This window comes from Coregonus lavaretus, assembly GCF_964263955.1.
Source record: "Coregonus lavaretus genome assembly, chromosome: 18".
NCBI lineage: Eukaryota > Metazoa > Chordata > Actinopteri > Salmoniformes > Salmonidae > Coregonus > Coregonus lavaretus.
This window is the reverse complement of record NC_140005.1, coordinates 9,446,642-9,465,600: the sequence shown is the minus strand read 5'-3', so window position 1 is coordinate 9,465,600 and position 18,959 is coordinate 9,446,642. Positions and strand designations below refer to the sequence as shown.

The 18,959-nt window shown below is 43.3% G+C and overlaps 1 protein-coding gene across 1 annotated transcript in view; it reads left to right on the top strand.

The window, feature by feature from the left end:
• LOC311145920 (parkin coregulated gene protein) overlaps positions 1-18,959 on the top strand; it is a gene marked incomplete at both ends in the record, with an annotated part of 241,961 nt that overhangs the window by 21,061 nt on the left and 201,941 nt on the right. Inside the window, one exon of the mRNA XM_084182304.1 lies at positions 17,652-17,786. Within this exon, the coding sequence (XP_084038430.1) occupies positions 17,652-17,786 (135 nt within the window). The remainder of the gene's footprint in view (positions 1-17,651; positions 17,787-18,959) is intronic.

The window sequence follows — 18,959 nt, the reverse complement described above, 5'->3', positions numbered from 1 at the left end:
GTAGGCTATTCCCTCTTAGCCAAGCAATATGATTTCATTTTGAGCGATCACAACTGCAGTTTTGTGATATGAATCACCAAATTGGCCTCTCTCGTCTGTGAAGCTGCAAGCAGAGGCCAGGCAGGCCGGCAGATAAGTGGGCCGCCCACTGGAAATGGAGCAGGCTCTGAGGGGTATTTACCTACTCCACTGTATTCTGCTCTGAAGGACACTCACTGAGGTAAACATACAAGTAAATGACAGAAAACAGAGCAGAAAGCTATTTTCAGAAGCTTCAAAAAGGTACTTTTCCAAGTTTATATCCTCTCTCTCCCATTTGTTGAATACTTTTTCTCTCTCCTTTCATCTCCCTTTGTCTTTGTTCTGAAAGGTGAATGTCGATGCTGTGCGAGTTGTTGTCTTTGCGCGTAACTTGTAATTTTTCATTACAGACAATACCTCCCACAAACGTGTACGCAACGCGCACACCATCAACATTTTACAGGCTCCTAACCAACTGTGCTATTTTGCTAGTTTTTTCGCGTTGTTTGTAACTTATTTTTTTAACTTATTGTGTACATAATGTTGCTGCTACCGTCTCTTATGACTGAAAATAACTTCTGGACATCAGAACAGCGATTACCCACCTCGCACTGGATGAAGATTTTTTCTTTAACGAGTCTGACACGGAGGATATACTGCTTTCTCAGGAACTGCCCGAAATCCGTGTCATTTGCGTGAAGAAAAGACGGAGAAAAAGGGGGCGGAGGTCGGGCTGCCTTCTGAGAATTCATAGGCGAGTGAGTAAACTTCCACTACCATCCGTTCTATTGGCCAATGTGCAATCATTGGATAACAAAATGGATGATCTACGATCAAGAATATCCTACCAACGGGACATTAAAAACTGTAATATCCATTCATCGGCAGGACAGAGAAGCTACGTCTGGTAAGACGAGGGGCAGGGGTGTGTGTTTATTTGTCAATAACAGCTGGTGCGCGATGTCTAATATTAAAGAAGTCTCGAGGTATTGCTCGCCTGATGATAAGCTGTATACCACACTATCTACCAAGAGAGTTCTCATCTATATTATTCGTAGCCGTCTATTTACCACTACAAACCGATGCTGGCACTAAGACCGCACTCAACGAGCTGTATAAGGCCATAAGCAAACAAGAAAATGCTCATCCAGAAGTGGCGCTCCTAGTGGGACTTTAATGCAGGCAAACTTAAATCTGTTTTACCTCATTTCTACCAGCATGTCACATGTGCAACCAGAGGGAAAAAAATCTCTAGACCACCTTTACTCCACACACAGAGACGCATACAAAGCTCTCCCTCGCCCTCCATTTGGCAAATCTGACCATAATTCTATCCTCCTGATTCCTGCTTACAAGCAAAAACTAAAGCAGGAAGTACCAGTGACTAGCTCAATACGGAAGTGGTCAGATGCTACATTACAGGACTGTTTTGCTAGCACAGACTGGAATATGTTCCGGGATTCATCCAATGGCATTGGGGAGTATACCACCTCAGACATCGGCTTCATCAATAAGTGCATCGACGATGTCGTCCCCACAGTGATCGTACGTACATATCCCAACCAGAAGCCATGGATTACAGGCAACATCCGCATCGAGCTAAAGGCTAGAGCTGCCACTTTTAAGGAGCGTGAAACTAATCCGGACGCTTATAAGAAATCCCGCTACGCCCTCAGACGAACCATCAAACAGGCAAAGCGTCAGTACAGGATTAAGATTGAATCCTACTACACCGGCTCTGACACTCGTCGGATGTGGCAGGGCTTGCAAACTATTACGGACTACAAAGGGAAACCCAGCCGCGAGCCTACCAGACGAGCTAAATGCCTTTTATGCTCGCTTTGAGGCAAGCAACACTGAAGCATGCATGAGAGCACCAGCTGTTCCGGACGACTGTGTGATAACGCTCTCGGTAGCCGATGTGAGCAAGACCTTTAAACAGGTCAACATTCACAAAGCAGCGGGGCCAGACGGATTACCAGGACGTGTACTCAAAGCATGCGCGGACCAACTGGCAAGTGTCTTCTGTCGTGACGTGACTTACTTTAATGTATGACTGTTAATTATCAAATCACCTAACTATGTTTAATTGTCACTGGATTAAATTAATCATGTAATTAACTCATTAGGAATTTGGGGCACCACATAAGAAGTTGTTTAACGAGTTACCATCTCCCAAATTAAACTCTTAGAATATATATATGTTATATATCGATAACAGTCACTTATCAAACCTCTTATCAGTCTCATTCTGAACGTCGCAAAATCCTTGAACCTGCAAGAACCCTAACCTTATTGATGAATTAGCAATACACAAATTGGCTTAATTATTTATTCACTAACTAACTAAATGATAAAACAGGTCCCTAGTGGACTGGTCTAACAATAGCATGACTGCTTGGGTAGAGGGAGAGACAAAGATTCAAACTATCGTGGTTACTTTGGAAATTATGCTCACGGAAATACAAATGCTTAAAACCCCACTAAACGCTCATTCGGATTAGAAAGGCAACATGTATTTATGTGTAGCTGTCCTCGATAGTTGAGTTGATGATGTAGGACTCTGGTTTGCCCACCAGTGATCCCAATGGCCTTGGTAGAGTTTCTGGTCGTAGTAGTGGTTAGAATGTATACTTCAGATGGACCAGCGGTTGTCTGAGAGGGATTGTCCTTCTCACTTCGTGTCTTTAGTGAAAGTTCTCTAGACGACTATAAATGCCAGCTGCAGACTGAAATGATAAGGTCTAGTGCATTGTCTTCTTCACCTCGTGTAGAGTTTCAGAGTTTCTCCATTTCAAACGTGTGGACTAACGTCTCACGTTTTCTGGTCTTACCATTTTGTAACGTGTAGCTTCAGCTTCACGCTTCCTGGTCTTGTAGAAATTCAACCATTTGCAACAAATCTGGCTTATACCGTAGTATGCTTGGTCTTCCTTTAGTAATGGAGTTGTAGTTTTAAACCATTTTGTAACGTTTAGCTCACGCTTCACGTCTGTAGAGTTTAAATCATTTTAAGCCGTGGGGCTTGCTGGTCTAATGTTAAAATGTTTTTCAGGGCTTTTTATGCACTCGGGGTAAAAGGGGCGTTCAATCATGTTTGTGCTCATCTGGGCGTGGCCACTGACTGAGAACAAATCAATATGGAAAACAATCATCTCATCTAGAATGCTAAAATCACATTGTTATCTTCACAAAAGTATTATTATACTTAATCATTCATTTTATACAACAATTAGATGCAAACCTTATAACTGGGAAGTGTACTCCCCCAGAGATACAGTTATGTTGTTCCACCATCTTTAATGACATCACAACATAGTAACGAATTTGACATGATTGTTCTTTAAGTCCCCACCAACCATTTCCCACATGCTTTTAAGTAGGAATATTGTTTCATTATCCACTTTTGAAAGTTGGAGTTTTGGCGGGAAGACTTCCTTTGGTAACAAAGAGGTCCTTTCTCCCAATACTTCATGGCAAGGAAGAGAAAGTCTGCACGGTATTTACGACCGGTCATAAAAGTGGCCCCCAGGAAAGGGGGTGTTCAAACCTTTGCCAAGCCGGCATGTTTGATCCTCAACCCATGAGGGCAAGTCATGACACTTCACTGACATTTTCAACCTCTCCCTGACCGAGTCTGTAATACCTACATGTTTCAAGCAGACCACCATAGTCCCTGTGCCCAAGGAAGCGGAGGTAACCTGCCTAAATGATTACCGCCTGTAGCACTCACGTCGGTTGCCATGAAGTGCTTTGAAAGGCTGGATACCCTAGACCCACTCCAATTCGCATATTGCCCCAACAGATCCACAGATGACGCAATCTCAATCGCACTCCACACTGCCCTTTCCCACCTGGACAAAAGGAACACCTATGTGAGAATGCTGTTCATTTACTACATCTCAGTGTTCAACACCATAGTGCCCACAAAGCTCATGACTAAGCTAAGGACCCTGGGACTAAACACCTCCCTCTGCAACTGGATCCTGGACTTCCTGACGGGCCGTCCCCAGGTGGTAAGGGTAGGTAACAACACATCTGCCACGCTGATCCTCAACACTGGGGCCCCTCAGGGGTGCGTGCTTAGTCCCCTCCTGTACTCCCTGTTCACCTACGACTGCGTGTCCAAACACGACTCCAACACCATCATTAAGTTTGCTGATGACACAACAGTGGTAGGCCTGATCACCGATAAAGATGAGACAGCCTATAGGGAGGAGGTCAGAGACCTGGCAGTGTGGTGCCAGTACAACAACCTCTCCCTCAATGTGAGCAAGACAAAGGAGCTGATCGTGGACTACAGGAAAAGGCGGGCCGGACAGGCCCCCATTAACATCGACGGGGCTGTAGTGGAGCGGGTCGAGAGTTTCAAGTTCCTTGGTGTCCACATCACCAACAAACTATCATGGTCCAAACACACCAAGACAGTCGTGAAGAGGGCACGACAACACCTTTTCCCCCTCAGGAGACTGAAAAGATTTGTCATGGGTCCCCAGATCCTCAAAGAGTTCTACAGCTGCACCATCGAGAGCATCCTGACTGTTTGCCTCACCGCCTGGTATGGCAACTGCTCGGCATCTGACCGTAAGGCGCTACAGAGGGTAGTGCGTACAGCCCAGTACATCACTGGGGCCAAGCTTGCTGCCATCCAGGACCTATATACTAGGCGGTGTCAGAGGAAAGCCCCAAAAATTGTCAAAGACTCCAGTCACCCAAGTCATAGACTGTTCTCTCTGTTACCGCACGGCAAGCGGTACCGCAGCGCCAAGCCTAGGACCAAAAGGCTCCTTAACAGCTTCTACCTCCAAGCCATAAGACTGCGGAACGGTTAATCAAATGGCCAACCGGACTATTTACGTTGACCCCCCCCCCCCCCCCCCCATTTGTTTTTACACTGCTGGTACCCGCTGTCTATTATATATGCATAGTCACTTTACCCCAACCTACATTTGAAGTCGGAAGTTTACATACACCTTAGCCAAATACTTTTCAACTCAGTTTTTCACAATCCCTGACATTTAATCCTAGTAAACATTCCCTGTTTTAGGTCAGTTAGGATCACCACTTTATTTTAAGAATGTGAAATGTCAGAATAATAGTAGAGAGAATGATTTATTTCAACTTTTATTTATTTCATCACATTCCTAGTGGGTCAGAAGTTTACATACACTCAATTAGTATTTGATAGCATTGCCTTTAAATTGTTTAACTTGGGTCAAACGTTTCGGGTGGCCTTCCACAAGCTTCCCACAATAATGCTTGGGGTCATTGTCCATTTGGAAGACCCATTTGCAACCAAGCTTTAACTTCCTGACTGATGTCTTGAGATGTTGCTTCAATATATCCACATAATTTTCCTTGCTGAGCGGCCTTTCAGGTTATGTCGATATAGGACTCGTTTTACTGTGGATATAGAGACTTTTTTGTACCTGTTTCCTCCAGCATCTTCACAAGGTCCTTTGCTGTTGTTCTGGGATTGATTTGCACTTTTCGCACCAAAGTACATTCATCTCTAGGAGACAGAACGCGTCTCCTTCCTGAGCGGTATGACGGCTGCGTGGTCCCATGGTGTTTATACTTGCATACTATTGTTTGTACAGATGAACGTGGTACCTTCAGGCGTTTGGAAACTGCTCCCAAGGATGAACCAGACTTGTGGAGGTCTACAATTATTTTTCGGAGGTCTTGGCTAATTACTTTTGATTTTCCCATGATGTCAAGCAAAGAGGCACTGAGTTTGAAGGTAGGCCTTGAAATACATCCACAGGTACACCTCCAATTGACTCAAATTATGTCAATTAGCCTACCAGAAGCTTCTAAAGCCATGACATCATTTTCTGGAATTTTCCAAGCTGTTTAAAGGCACAATCAACTTAGTGTATGTAAACTTCTGACCCACTGGAATTGTGATACAGTGAATTATAAGTGAAATAATCTGTCTGTAAACAGTTGGAAAAATTAGTTGTGTCACGCACAAAGTAGATGTCCTAACCGACTTGCCAAAAGTATAGTTTGTTAACAATACATTTGTGGAGTGGTTGAAAAACAAGTTTTAATGACTTCAACCTAAGTGTATGTAAACTTACGACTTCAACTGTACATGTACAAATTACCTGGACTAACCTGTACCCCCGCACATTGACTCGGTACCGGTACCCCCTGTATATAGCCTCGTTATTGTTATTTTACTGTGTTACTTTTCATTCTTTTTTACTTTAGTTTATTTGGTAAATATTTTCTTAACTCTTTCTTGAACTGCATTGTTGGTTAAGGGCTTGTAAGTAAGATTTCCACGGTAAGGTTGTTGGATTCGGCGCATGTGACCAATAAAGTTTGATTTGATTTTTGATTTGATATGACAGAAAGACAATCACAAAGTGCCTCTATGGCTTTGTGAGCAGGAGCACATACTCTACTAGCCTACATTTTTTTCTTCAGTTTCCCTGTCGACTGGAGCGTTCCAACATCACTTCCTGTCTTCTGACCTTGTCTAACAAAGGAGGCATCTAACAGTCATTTTTTTAACACAATGAAAGTGATTTAGGAACTGATTGAGCTCCAACTGACTAGCCTGTATGTTTGGCCATGAGAAAGAGATGCACAATGAATGGATCCAATGATTTATTCATCCAAAAGTAAATAGGCACTCTGACTATTTCACCCTGCAGTTTCATACAGAGTAAGTGAGTAAGCCAAACCTGTGACATGTTCTTGTGTGGATAAGAGGATGTGAATGAAAAGAGCAACCGGTCTAGTCGTCTCCATTCGTTTTTATTGGTGGATTCTTTTAAATCTTGTCGACAGGACACATCCATGGCAAGTGCATATTTCTTGATTGGGCGATTGCACGGTAAATAAAGAGAGCTTATTGTGTTGCCTGCGGTGGTGATGTGCAGCCTGACCTTATCAGAAGAGGCTTCGTCTGTCGCTCTCCGTCATCCTCCCTCTGTGACTCACCCACCCTCCCTCGTGCCCGGGAAAGGAAAAGGCCGCCTTTTGCATCGCCGTAGGTTTCAATAACCCCTCAACCGAGAAAGGAGAGAAATGCAGAGCTAGAGAAACAGGGAGAGCAAGCAAGTGAGCGGTGCCTTCCTTGTCCAGCAGCTCCCCTCGCCGCCTCAGTAAACAGGTGATGCGATATACACCTTAAAAAGACAAAGAGAAGGGGAATGAACGAAGCAGGAGAGAGAGTTATAAAAATATAAATGAGAGTGTGGGCTCTACCTGAGTTTATTGACGGCCCCTTAACAAACATCCATCAGTGGCTTTCAGAGGCGTTTTGGAGACGCCGGGCGTGTAGAGCTGGAGGGCCAGGCAGGTTGATGGATCACCTACACGCCGCGCCACCGTCACCACGGTGAACTCACCCTCAGAATTGATGAGTCGCAACTCCTGTCTCTCTCTCCCCCATCTCTCTCTGTTTCCCCCTCTATCTCCCCTTCCCTATTATTCTACCCCTGTTTCAGCAGCACCTGGATGAACTATACTAATAAGGTTAGGGCAGACATCTTTGTTCCACAGGATGACACCTTATAAATGACAGTAGCACAGGTCTCATCCTCTGCTGGCCGGGCCAATCACCTCTGCAGGGGGCTCAACCATGTGACTTCCAAGGGGGCAGCTTAGTGGGGGTTGCAGGTTGTCGTTCACAGGAAAAGAAAGGAGTGGACACAGGCATTAGAGGAAAAAAAAAAGATAGCATCCAAAATGATAAGTAAGGGGCTGGAGAGAAATGACAGCCTGGAGCAAATATGACTGCCCGGGCCTTGTTATTACTCCCTGATGTTTGCACCATTGGCAGAGAACCTGACACTTCCTGTCTAATAGTGTTACCACCAAGCTACCTCGAGTTAAATACTCTGCCTCAGAGGCTCGGTTTATGACCACCACTGAGGGCAGGGTATTGTGTGTAAGCCTGTGTTTGTGCATGTGTGCGTGTCTGTATGGGTTTCCGTTAGCCGGTAATTGCCGGCTTTTGGCCGATTTAAAATAAAATAAAAGCCGATAAATACAATTGTAGCCGGCCAAATTGACCGGGCTGCCTATCATAGACCCTGATTTTGCGCTTCAGACCCATTCTCTCACTCCTTGCCAGCATGAACCTGGTGCTGAGGAGAGAGAGGGAGGAGCCTTGACCTAGGCTACTGTTGATTGTGAATATGGAGGCCTTTTTCATTGAAGTAAAACGAAAGTTGGAGAGTATGCCTAAAGTGAAACGCCTACAAGGGAATGTCCTCCGTATGGACACGTTTTAATATTGTAGTGGACAAAGATGAGAAGAATGTTGGCACGGCCAAATGCAGGCTACTGTGCAAGTCGCAATTCTGGTAGAATGCAATTTTGGAACTTTTATTTATTAATTTCATATTTAAAATAATTTGTTTTATCTTTAAATATGCAAACTGTGTTTTACATATTCAATTGTCCGATAAATAAAAATATTCCCGGTCACTTGTGCTTGCGCGTGTGTACAGTATGTGTGTGCGTTCGTCTCTATTTCACTTTGACTTTTCAGCAGGGGAGGAGGTCAGATTGATATTGCAGAGCACTGCACTGCCCAGCATTGAGTTATTAGCATTTCAACCACCTCTTTGGCCTCTCACCCCATGAACAGAGTGGATGGAGTGAGATGCACAGGGAGGGGAGAGTGAGAGGAGAAGAAGAAGAAGAAGATGAGGGAGATGTTCAAGACACATAATATTAAAGAAGATCTAAAGGAAAAAATACTGCTTAATGTGTACGGAATAAAAACTGAATTAGCAGGTGTTCCCAGCAAATGTCAGTCACCTCCCACCTCCCATCCTGGACAGGAAATTAGCACCGAGCCACAGTGCTGCTGGGACATACTCTTTTCACACCTAAGCCTAACTACAGTAATGGATGTTACTGTTTCATCAGGGAGCTACAAAGATGAAGTAAACAAATACTGAATTGACATTATGTTTGCTATTTCATGCAGCCACAGAATAGAAAGAAGCTAAACAAATGATTTTGTATTCGATTTTGCATTGTTTAAAGTTGAGCAATATCATTCACGCAAAGTAATGATACTGGGTGTGTAAGTACGCCTCCAGGATAGTATGGTAAAGTTAGCCTCATGTATAGGCCCTCTAACAAATAAATAAGACCAACGACATCCAAAATCCATCAGATTAACGAATTAAGCCAGCAACACAAATCATTCATCCCAGTGATTAATTATTCATCCAAGGTATTTCATTTTGACTAACCAATCGCAGTGAAATTAGATTAAATCTAGTCATGATCAGTTTCATATATTTTATTCAGGTAAGCTTAGTAGATTGGCTTGATAGAGGCATTGACGTTGTTGGTTGGCTAGCAAGCAAAACTAGACGTTACACATTGTTCACTTTTGGGAAAACTGTTCCAGCCACTTGGTAGCTATCTATCGTTAGTTCAAATAAAGCTAAATTAAGTACTAATATGAAACTGCAATTGTAAACTAGAAAGTATAAACCCACCATAGCTTCATTTATGAATGAGGTCCCAGGCAGAAGGTTCTCAGTTGAACCTGGACGCGCATCGGACAGTCCTTGACGTATAGCACCGCCCACCAGGCGAAATGGCGTGAAAAGAGTGTGTCCCCAGTGCTCACACCTCCTACATCATGGCTTATGATCTCTCATAGAACTTTCATGTTGCGCACTTAGACAGGATCGCCATGAATCCTAGTCGGGAGCAGGCTTCCGGATCACATCGGGAAGTCGGCAGGTGATAATCTCTTGAAGCGCCACGGTTCCTATTACAGTCAAAGCCCCTGAGGTAAAGTGCAGCCGAGGAACGAGGGGGAAGGTGGGGGAGAAGGGAGTAAGGGTCTCGGAGTCGGTGCTGTTGTGTTTTGATTCGTTTGGGTCTGGAAGTAGGGGGAATGGGGGTTGGTTGCTGATGACAGTTGAAAGGAGAGGGGAGTTCGCTGAAGGGTACGGTGCGCCGCACAAGGATGAATCGACTCCGGTGTCATCACTTCTGACCATAAATGTCACCCGGCCCAGTCAATGCAGTCTGGAGTTCATTTTCTCCAGGGCTATTTTTAGCTGCCGGCAGAACAGTGCTACCTGGGTTTGGAGGCTTGTGTTGCTCCAGGCTGCTGGAACGTCACTTATCTGCAAGGCTTCTTTTTTCCCTCTGTGACTAAGGGAACTTCTGTGGAGGGAGGAACACAGAAGGTTTTGCATTCGCTTTGTAACTTTGAAAAGCCTCAAACTGCTCTGTGGTGAATGTATCTTGGACTCAGAAGCTTTGAGTCATATACAGAGTAAAACAGTGTTTTAATGATATACAGTTGAAGTCGGAAGTTTACATACACTTAGGTTGGAGTCATTAAAACTCGTTTTTCAACCACGCCACAAATTTCGTGTTAATAAACTATAGTTTTGACAAGTCGGTTAGGACATCTACTTTGTGCATGACACAAGTAATTTTTCCAACAATTGTTTACAGACAGATTATTTCACTTATAATTCACTGTATCACAATTCCAGTGTGTCAGAAGTTTACATACACTAAGTTGACTGTGCCTTTAAACAGCTTGGAAAATTCCAGAAAATGGCTTTAGAAGCTTCTGATAGGCTAATATTATTTTGTCATTTAGCAGACACTCTTATCCAGAGCGACTAACAGGAGCAATTAGGGTTAAGTGCCTTGCTCAAGGGCACATCGATATATTTTTCACCTAGTCGGCTCGGGGATTAGAACCAGCGACCTTTCGGTTACTGGCACAACGCTCTTAACCACTAAGCTACCTGCCGCTCCAATTTGAGGTGTACCTGTGGATGTATTTCAAGGCCTACCTTCAAACTCAGTGCCTCTTTGCTTGACATCATGGGAAAATCAAAAGAAATCAGCCAAGACCTCAGAAAAAGAATTGTAGACCTCCACAAGTCTGGTTCATCCTTGGGAGCAATTTCCAAACGGCTGAAGGTACCACGTTCATCTGTACAAACAATAGTACGCAAGTATAAACACCATGGGACCATGCAGCCGTCATACCGCTCAGGAAGGAGACGCGTTCTGTCTCCTAGAGATGAACGTACTTTGGTGCGAAAAGTGCAAATCAATCCCAGAACAACAGCAAAGGACCTTGTGAAGATGCTGGTGGAAACAGGTACAAAAGTATCTATATCTACAGTAAAACAAGTCCTATATTGACATAACCTGAAAGGCAGCTCAGCAAGGAAGAAGCCACTGTTCCAAAACCGCCATAAAAAAGCCAGACTACGGTTTGCAAATGGGGACAAAGATCGTACTTTTTGGAGAAATGTCCTCTGGTCTGATGAAACAAAAATATAACTGTTTGGCCATAATGACCATCGTTATGTTTGGAGGAAAAGGTGGACACTTGCAAGCCGAAGAACACCATCCCAACTGTGAAGGACGGGGGTGGCAGCATCATGCTGTGGGGGTGCTTTGCTGCAGGAGGGACTGGTGCACTTCACAAAATAGATGGCATCATGAGGAAGGAAAATTATGTGGATATATTGAAGCAACATCTCAAGACATTAGTCAGGAAGTTAAAGCTTGGTCGCAAATGGGTCTTCCAAATGGACAATGACCCCAAGCATACTTCCAAAGTTGTGGCAAAATGGCTTTTCACCCAACTTATTGTGGGAAGCTTGTGGAAGGCTACATTAAACGTTTGACCGAAGTTAAACAATTTAAAGGCAATGCTACCAAATACTAATTGAGTGTATGTAAACTTCTGACCCACTGGCAATGTGATGAAATAAATAAAAGCTAAAATAAATCATTCTCTCTACTATTATTCTATTCTAAAGTGGTGATCCTAACTGACCTAAGAAGGGAATTTTTACTAGGATTAAATATCAGGAATTGTGAAAAAACAAGTTTTATATGTATTTGGCTAAGGTGTATGTAAACTTCCGACTTCAACTGTAGGCCTATCTATACTACAGTTCAGTGTCAAATGAGGTACAGTACAGGCCTATAGTTTATTATCTTTGGAAGAATGATCATTAAAACATTGCAAGGACACTCATTCATGCAACATTTTGCCCGGAATATAGTTTGAGATGGATAAGGCAAAAAATACTCTGCAAAATTGCCTTCATGCAGATTATAATTTTTCTTGTGCTTTTAAATGCATGGTTAGTCATAGTTGTTTTGTTTGGTTACACTCTCCTTCAGGTATGCCAACCGGTTCCTATTAACTCAGCATAATGTTATTAATTTAAGCATTCCCTCGCTTAAAGTAAACAAATGCCACCAAACAGATTCATTTTATGCCTCTGCAATCCCATGGTGCATTAAATGCTGTGGGTCCACCGGGACACCTTAGGGTGCCTTTTAACAGTCTAAACTAAGTCGTAACTTACTTCAGGGCCTAGCACTGCTTAACCACTCAGCATGACTACCTCTAAGAATAAGAAAGTCTCTCCCAAGTCTTCAGCCACATTTGATGCACTGCCCTGCAGTAGTATCTCACTGGAAACACAGTCTTGTCACTGTCTTGCATTGTATTCATGTTACAGTCTAGTCCCACGATACTGTAGTCCAGCACTGAGATGTTGTCTGTTTCTCAATAGAACCGCAGTCATGTCACTGTCTGTCACTGTAGTCATGTTACAGTCTAGTCCAGGGGTGTCAAACGTCCGGCCCGCGGGCCGGATCAGGTCCGCAAACGGGTTTAATCCGGCCCGTGAGATGATTTTGAAAAAAAAAAAATAATGAAAAAATACAAATATTTGTTTTTGTTTTTTGTTTTTGTTTTTGTAAAGTATAAAAATGCGCTGCAATTTTTCAATAAAATAAACTGCTGTTCCAATTGCGTCCACTGGATGGCGCAATAGCAGTTGTGTTAAGCAAGCAAACTGTTTATACCGGGGCAGAGCAAGTAGGTCAAGCACGTGCAGCCAATGAGCTACTTTGTTTTGCCCGCGATATTTATTACGGCTTCTACTTTTAACATGATGTGCTTTGGCACCCTCATTGCCCCAATATGTCTCTGTCAAAAAAGAGAAAAGTGGACACAGAGTGTTCCAAGAAAAATGGTCATCCTATTTATTCACGGAATTGAATGGGAAAGCTGTATGTTTGGTGTGTTCAGAGCATGTTGCAGTGCTGAAAGAATATAACCTTCGTCGCCACTATGTGAGTCTTCATGCCGACAAATATGACAACTTTCAAGGACAGCGGAGATGAGAGAAGGTGAATGAACTGTTGGCGGGTCTGAAGAAACAGCAGTCTGTGTTTACTCACAGCCGAGACATCAGTGACGCTGCAGTGAAAGCTAGCTACCTCATTGCTAATGAAATCGCAGTGGCTTCAAAACCATTTAGTGAGGGTGAATTTGTAAAAACATGCATGATGAAGGCAGCGGAGATTGTGTGCCCTGAAAAGCGGCAGGCTTTTGCAAATATCAGCCTGACAAGAAACACAGTTGCAGACAGGATTTCCGATCTTTCAGTGGATTTGGACAGCCAGTTGAAGCAAAAAGTAAAGTCATTTATTGCGTTTTCGGTTGCAATTGATGAAAGCACGGACATTACAGATGTTGCACAACTGGCCATTTTCATCCGCGGAGTTGATGACACATTGACCATCACCGAGGAGTTCGTGGAGTTGGTGCCGATGACAGATACAACGACAGCAGCTGATATTTTTACCGCACTCGTCGGCGCGCTGGACAGGGTCGGAGTGGACTGGTCCCGCGCTGTCAGCCTGGCTACAGATGGTGCGCCCTCAATGATCGGGAAAAAAGCAGGCGTTGTGACAAAGTTCAGAGAGAAAGTGCAATCTGCAAATGGAGGACGTGATTTTTTGACTTTTCACTGTATTTTGCACCAGGAGGCTTTGTGTTGCAAGTCATTAAAGATGGATAACGTCATGAAGGTGGTCATCCAAACTGTTAATTTCATCCGATCCAGAAGCCTGAATCACCGTCAGTTTGACAGCCTTCTCAGAGAGAAAGACCACATCTATGGCCTGCCATACCACACTGAGGTAAGATGGTTAAGCCGAGGTGCTGTGCTGAGGCGTTTCTTTGATTTACGAGAAGAAATTGAACAGTTCATGGAAGAAAAGGGCAAACCAGTGTTAGAATTTCATTCCGCAGAATGGATGCAGGACCTTGCATTTATGGTGGATGTTACAGAGCACCTGAATAACTTGAACAAACAGCTGCAAGGGCGCAACAAAGTTGTCACGCAGTATTATGACAGCATACGTTCTTTCAAGTTGAAGCTGTCATTGTGGGAGACGCAACTTGCCGGTGGTGATGCAGCTCACTTCCCCTGTCTGAAAAATGTGTGCGCGACCCAACATGTGGCAGACATGAAGCGGTTCAAAGATAAAATAACGGGACTGTTACGGGAGTTTGAGCAACGCTTTCAGATTTATGTTTATATGTTTTTATGTTGATGTGCTATTGTTTTTAATTGATTTTATTTTATTTGTATATTTAACCTATTCTTGACTCTGTGGTTCTTGCACTTGTTTGGGGAACAGGATTTCATTATTTTTATCTACATTTCTGCCTGAGAAATGACACCCTGATATAGTTCTGTGATCTGTGAAACAGTTCTGTTAATCACTGAGGCATTGTGTGTTTGTGTGTTCTTTTTCTTTAGAATTTTCAAATAAACTTGACGTGTTTTATGATTAATAGTGATGTTGTGCTTGTACTATTTTGGACACACTGTCCTCAGGCTCCAGCTTTATGTTGTATGTTGATCGTATTAAAACAAAGAAAACAATCTGAAGTTGTTGTTTTTAAGTTATATATACCATGATTTTTCCGGTCCGGCCCACTTGGGAATAGATTTTCCTCCATGTGGCCCCTGAGCTAAAATGAGTTTGACACCTCTGGTCTAGTCCATCACACTGTAGTCATGTTACGGTCTAGTCCCATCACACTGTAGTCATGTTACGGTCTAGTCCCATCACACTGTAGTCATGTTACGGTCTAGTCCCATCACACTGTAGTCATGTTACGGTCTAGTCCCATCACACTGTAGTCATGTTACGGTCTAGTCCCATCACACTGTAGTCATGTTACGGTCTAGTCCCATCACACTGTAGTCATGTTACGGTCTAGTCCCATCACACTGTAGTCATGTTACGGTCTAGTCCCATCACACTGTAGTCATGTTACGGTCTAGTCCCATCACACTGTAGTCCAGCACTGAGATGTTGTTTCTACATCTGCCAGTGTTTGCCAAGGCAGCAGCTACTCTTCCTGGGGTCCGGCAAAATTAAGGCAGTTATACCTTATCTCCCTCACTAACTTTAAGCATCAGTTGTCAGAGCACCTTACCGATCACTGCACCTGTACACAGCCCATCTGAAATTAGCCCACCCAACTACCGCATCCCTATATTGTTATTTATTTTGCTCTTTTGCACCCCAGTATCTCTATTTGCACATAATCTCTTGCACATCTAGCATTCCAGTGTTAATACTAATTGTAATTATTTTGCACTATAGCCTATTTATTGCCTTACCTCCATAACTTGCTACATTTGCACACACTGTATATATATTTTCTGTTGTATTTTTTTTTTGACTTAGTTTTTTTACCCCATATGTAACTCTGTGTTGTTGTTTTTATCGCACTGCTTTGCTTTATCTTGGCCAGGTCGCAGTTGTAAATGAGAACTTGTTCTCAACTGGCTTGCCTGGTTAAATAAAGGTGAAAAATAAATAAAAATAAAAAATACAATTTTAAAACATTACAATACATTCATAACAGATTGCACAACACACTAAGTGTGTGCCCTCAGGCCCCTACTCCACCACTACCACATATCTACAACACAAAATCCATGTGTATGTGTGTGTATAGTGCGTATGTTATCATGTGTGTGTATGCATGTGTCTGTGCCTGTGTTTGTGTTGCTTCACAGTCCCCGCTGTTCCATAAGGTGTATTTCTATCTGTTTTTTAAATCAGATTCTACTGCTTGCATCAGTTACCTGATGTGTAATAGTGTTCCATGTAGTCATGGCTCTATGTAGTACTGTGCGCCTCCCATAGTCTGTTCTGGACTTGGGGACTGTGAAGAGTCCTCTGGTGGCATGTCTTGTGGGGTATACATGGGTGTCTGAGCTGTGTGCTAGTCGTTTAAACAGACAGCTCGGTGCTTTCAACATGTCAATACCTTTCACAAATACAAGTAGTGATGAAGTCAATCTCTCCCCCACTTTGAGCCAGGAGAGATTGACATGGATATTATTCATGTTTGCTCTCTGTGTACATCCAAGGGCCAGCCGTGCTGCCTAAGTCCCTCTTTGTGGCACCTGACCACACGACTGAACAGAAGTCCAGGTGCGACAAAACTTGATAGTGCTGTTAAGAAGGTAGAGCAGCGCTTTATTATGGACAGACTTCTCCCCATCTTAGCTACTGTTGTATCAACATGTTTTGACCATGACAGTTTACAATCCAGGGTTACTCCAAGCAGTTTAGTCACCTCAACTTGGTCAATTTCCACATTATTTATTACAAGATTTAGTTGCGGTTTAGGGTTTAGTGAATGATTTGTCCGAAATACAATGCTTTTAGTTTTAGAAATATTTAGGACTAACTTATTCCTTGCCACCTGTTCTGAAACTAACTGCAGATCTTTGTTAAGTGTTGCAGTCATTTCAGTCGCTGTAGTAGCTGACGTGTATAGTGTTGAGTCATCATTTGAGTCATTACTCAAAGCCAGTGGCATGTAATTAGTTGAAAAGATTGAAAAAAGTAAGGGGCCTAGACAGCTGCCCTGAGGAATTCCTGATTCTACCTGGATTATGTTGGAGAGGCTTCCATTAAATAACACCCTCTGTGTTCTGATAGACAGGTAACTCTTTATCCACAATATAGCAGGGGGTGTAAAGCCATAACACATACATTTTTCCAGCAGCAGACTATGATTGATAATGTCAAAAGCCGCACTGAAGTCTAACAAAACAGCCCCCACAATCTTTTTATCATACATTTCTCTCAGCCAATCATCATTCATTTGTGTAATTGCTGTACTTGTTGAATCTCCTTCCCTATACCATCTGTCGTCGAGCCCTACAGATGGTGAGGGACGAGGGACTGAACACAGGGACAGATAGGAACTGATTGGCAGTGTCATTCATTACCGGATTCCATTTGAGCCCTACTCACCGCCTTCCCCCAAAATGATTTACCTACCAGGCCTATCTCTGCCGCATCATCAAAGTGGTTTGCAGCTGTTACGCCAGTTAGTGATGTAATCTAAGGATAACTCCCCAGTGTTTGCATTCATTGACTTTGAGTCAGCGCTATTGACTGAAAACCACCACAATAATAACAACAACAACAACAACGACAGGAGTCCAACACGTTTGCAGCCTAGCGCTCGGTATACAACAACACACAGGAACACTAACATGGTAATAACAATGCCACTGGCAGGGCCTCGGGCTACGAGGCAGACAGGCTGTGTTTAGCCAGCCCTGAGTGGAGGGAGCAAGGTAGAAGTGTCTCAGCGAATTATCTGTAGAAAAGGGCTTCAGCTACAATGATTCCTTGCTGGATGTGAGAAACGCAACCGTCAATTCTGGTTTTTAATAACAGGATATTTCTCTCCCTGTCTCTCTCTCCCTGTGTCTCTGTCTCTCGCTCTCTCTCTCTCTCTCTAGGTTGTGGGACCGCCGGCAGCGGGGGCCTTCCGGGAGAGGCCGGCCAAGCCCACTGTGTTTCGCAAGTTCTACGAGAGAGGAGACTTCCCCATCGCTCTGGAGCATGACACCAAGGGAAACCGCATTGCATGGAAGGTAGGTTACCACAAATCATTCACTACTACAGCAGTCTGTTGAGACTGTACAGTGTGTGGATGCTACAGTATACATTGGAGGTGAATGAGTTGAATTACCCCTGTACTGTACAATAATGTATGCAATTTATTAGGGGTGTAACGATCCATCTACTACATCGATGTATCGATTTATAGTCCTATGATCCAACTACATCGATCTGTGCTCGGCGAGTTGGCCTTTTGGACAACATATATCGATCTAACATCGTTTTTAAGTGTAATAAATCGATTGTATCGATACTAGGAAATAACCTATTGGATTTAAGCACGTCAGACTTTATATGGATGTTTTTTCTTAGCACTTTTAATGATAAAGGCTTTAAACATTACTCGATTCAGTCTAACTATCCGTGACGTCATCGCGCCAACAGCAGCGCAAAGGCGCAAAGACAACAAAACATAGCATGGCGGACGACAGAGGAGAAGCCGACGAGCGAGAAATTATCAAGCCACCATTGCGGTCCTTACAAGAAACAGGAATCTAGGAAACTTCACCTGCACTGTCCAGTATCCAGGTATTTATTTCAGTCACACTGGTTGAATTTTTGGCTAAAAGGTTACTGAATCGATTTCAAGTCACTGAATCGTTTCGGATCGTATCGTTCTAAATGAACCAATATCGTCCTTGAATCGTATCGACAACCACGAATCGTGATACAAATCGAATCGTTGTTAAAACGAATCGTTACACCCCTACAATTTATCATTAGATGCATATTATATGGCATCCTTCCAATATTGTATATCTTTACTCTTAGCCTAAACCTTCAGCAGGCTATAGGCTGCAATGTTATCAACAGCTATTGTGAAAAACACAATATAACTTTTCCAATGGACACAGGATGTCACAGTAGGTCAAGGTTGGATATAGCCGTTAGGACAATTGTCCAGACAGACGTGTCTCAGCATGTCTTTCTACGTCTGGGTCTGTATTTGCACCTGCAGTCAAAGTCTCAATTGTGCAGCATTCAACATTTACATTTTAGTCATTAGTGAGTGCATACATTATTTTTTGTATTTTTCATACTGGCCCCCCGTGGGAATCAAACCCACAAACCTGGCGTTGCAAACGCCATGCTCTACCAACTGAGCTACATCCCTGCCGGCCATTCCCTCCCCTACCCTGGAAGAC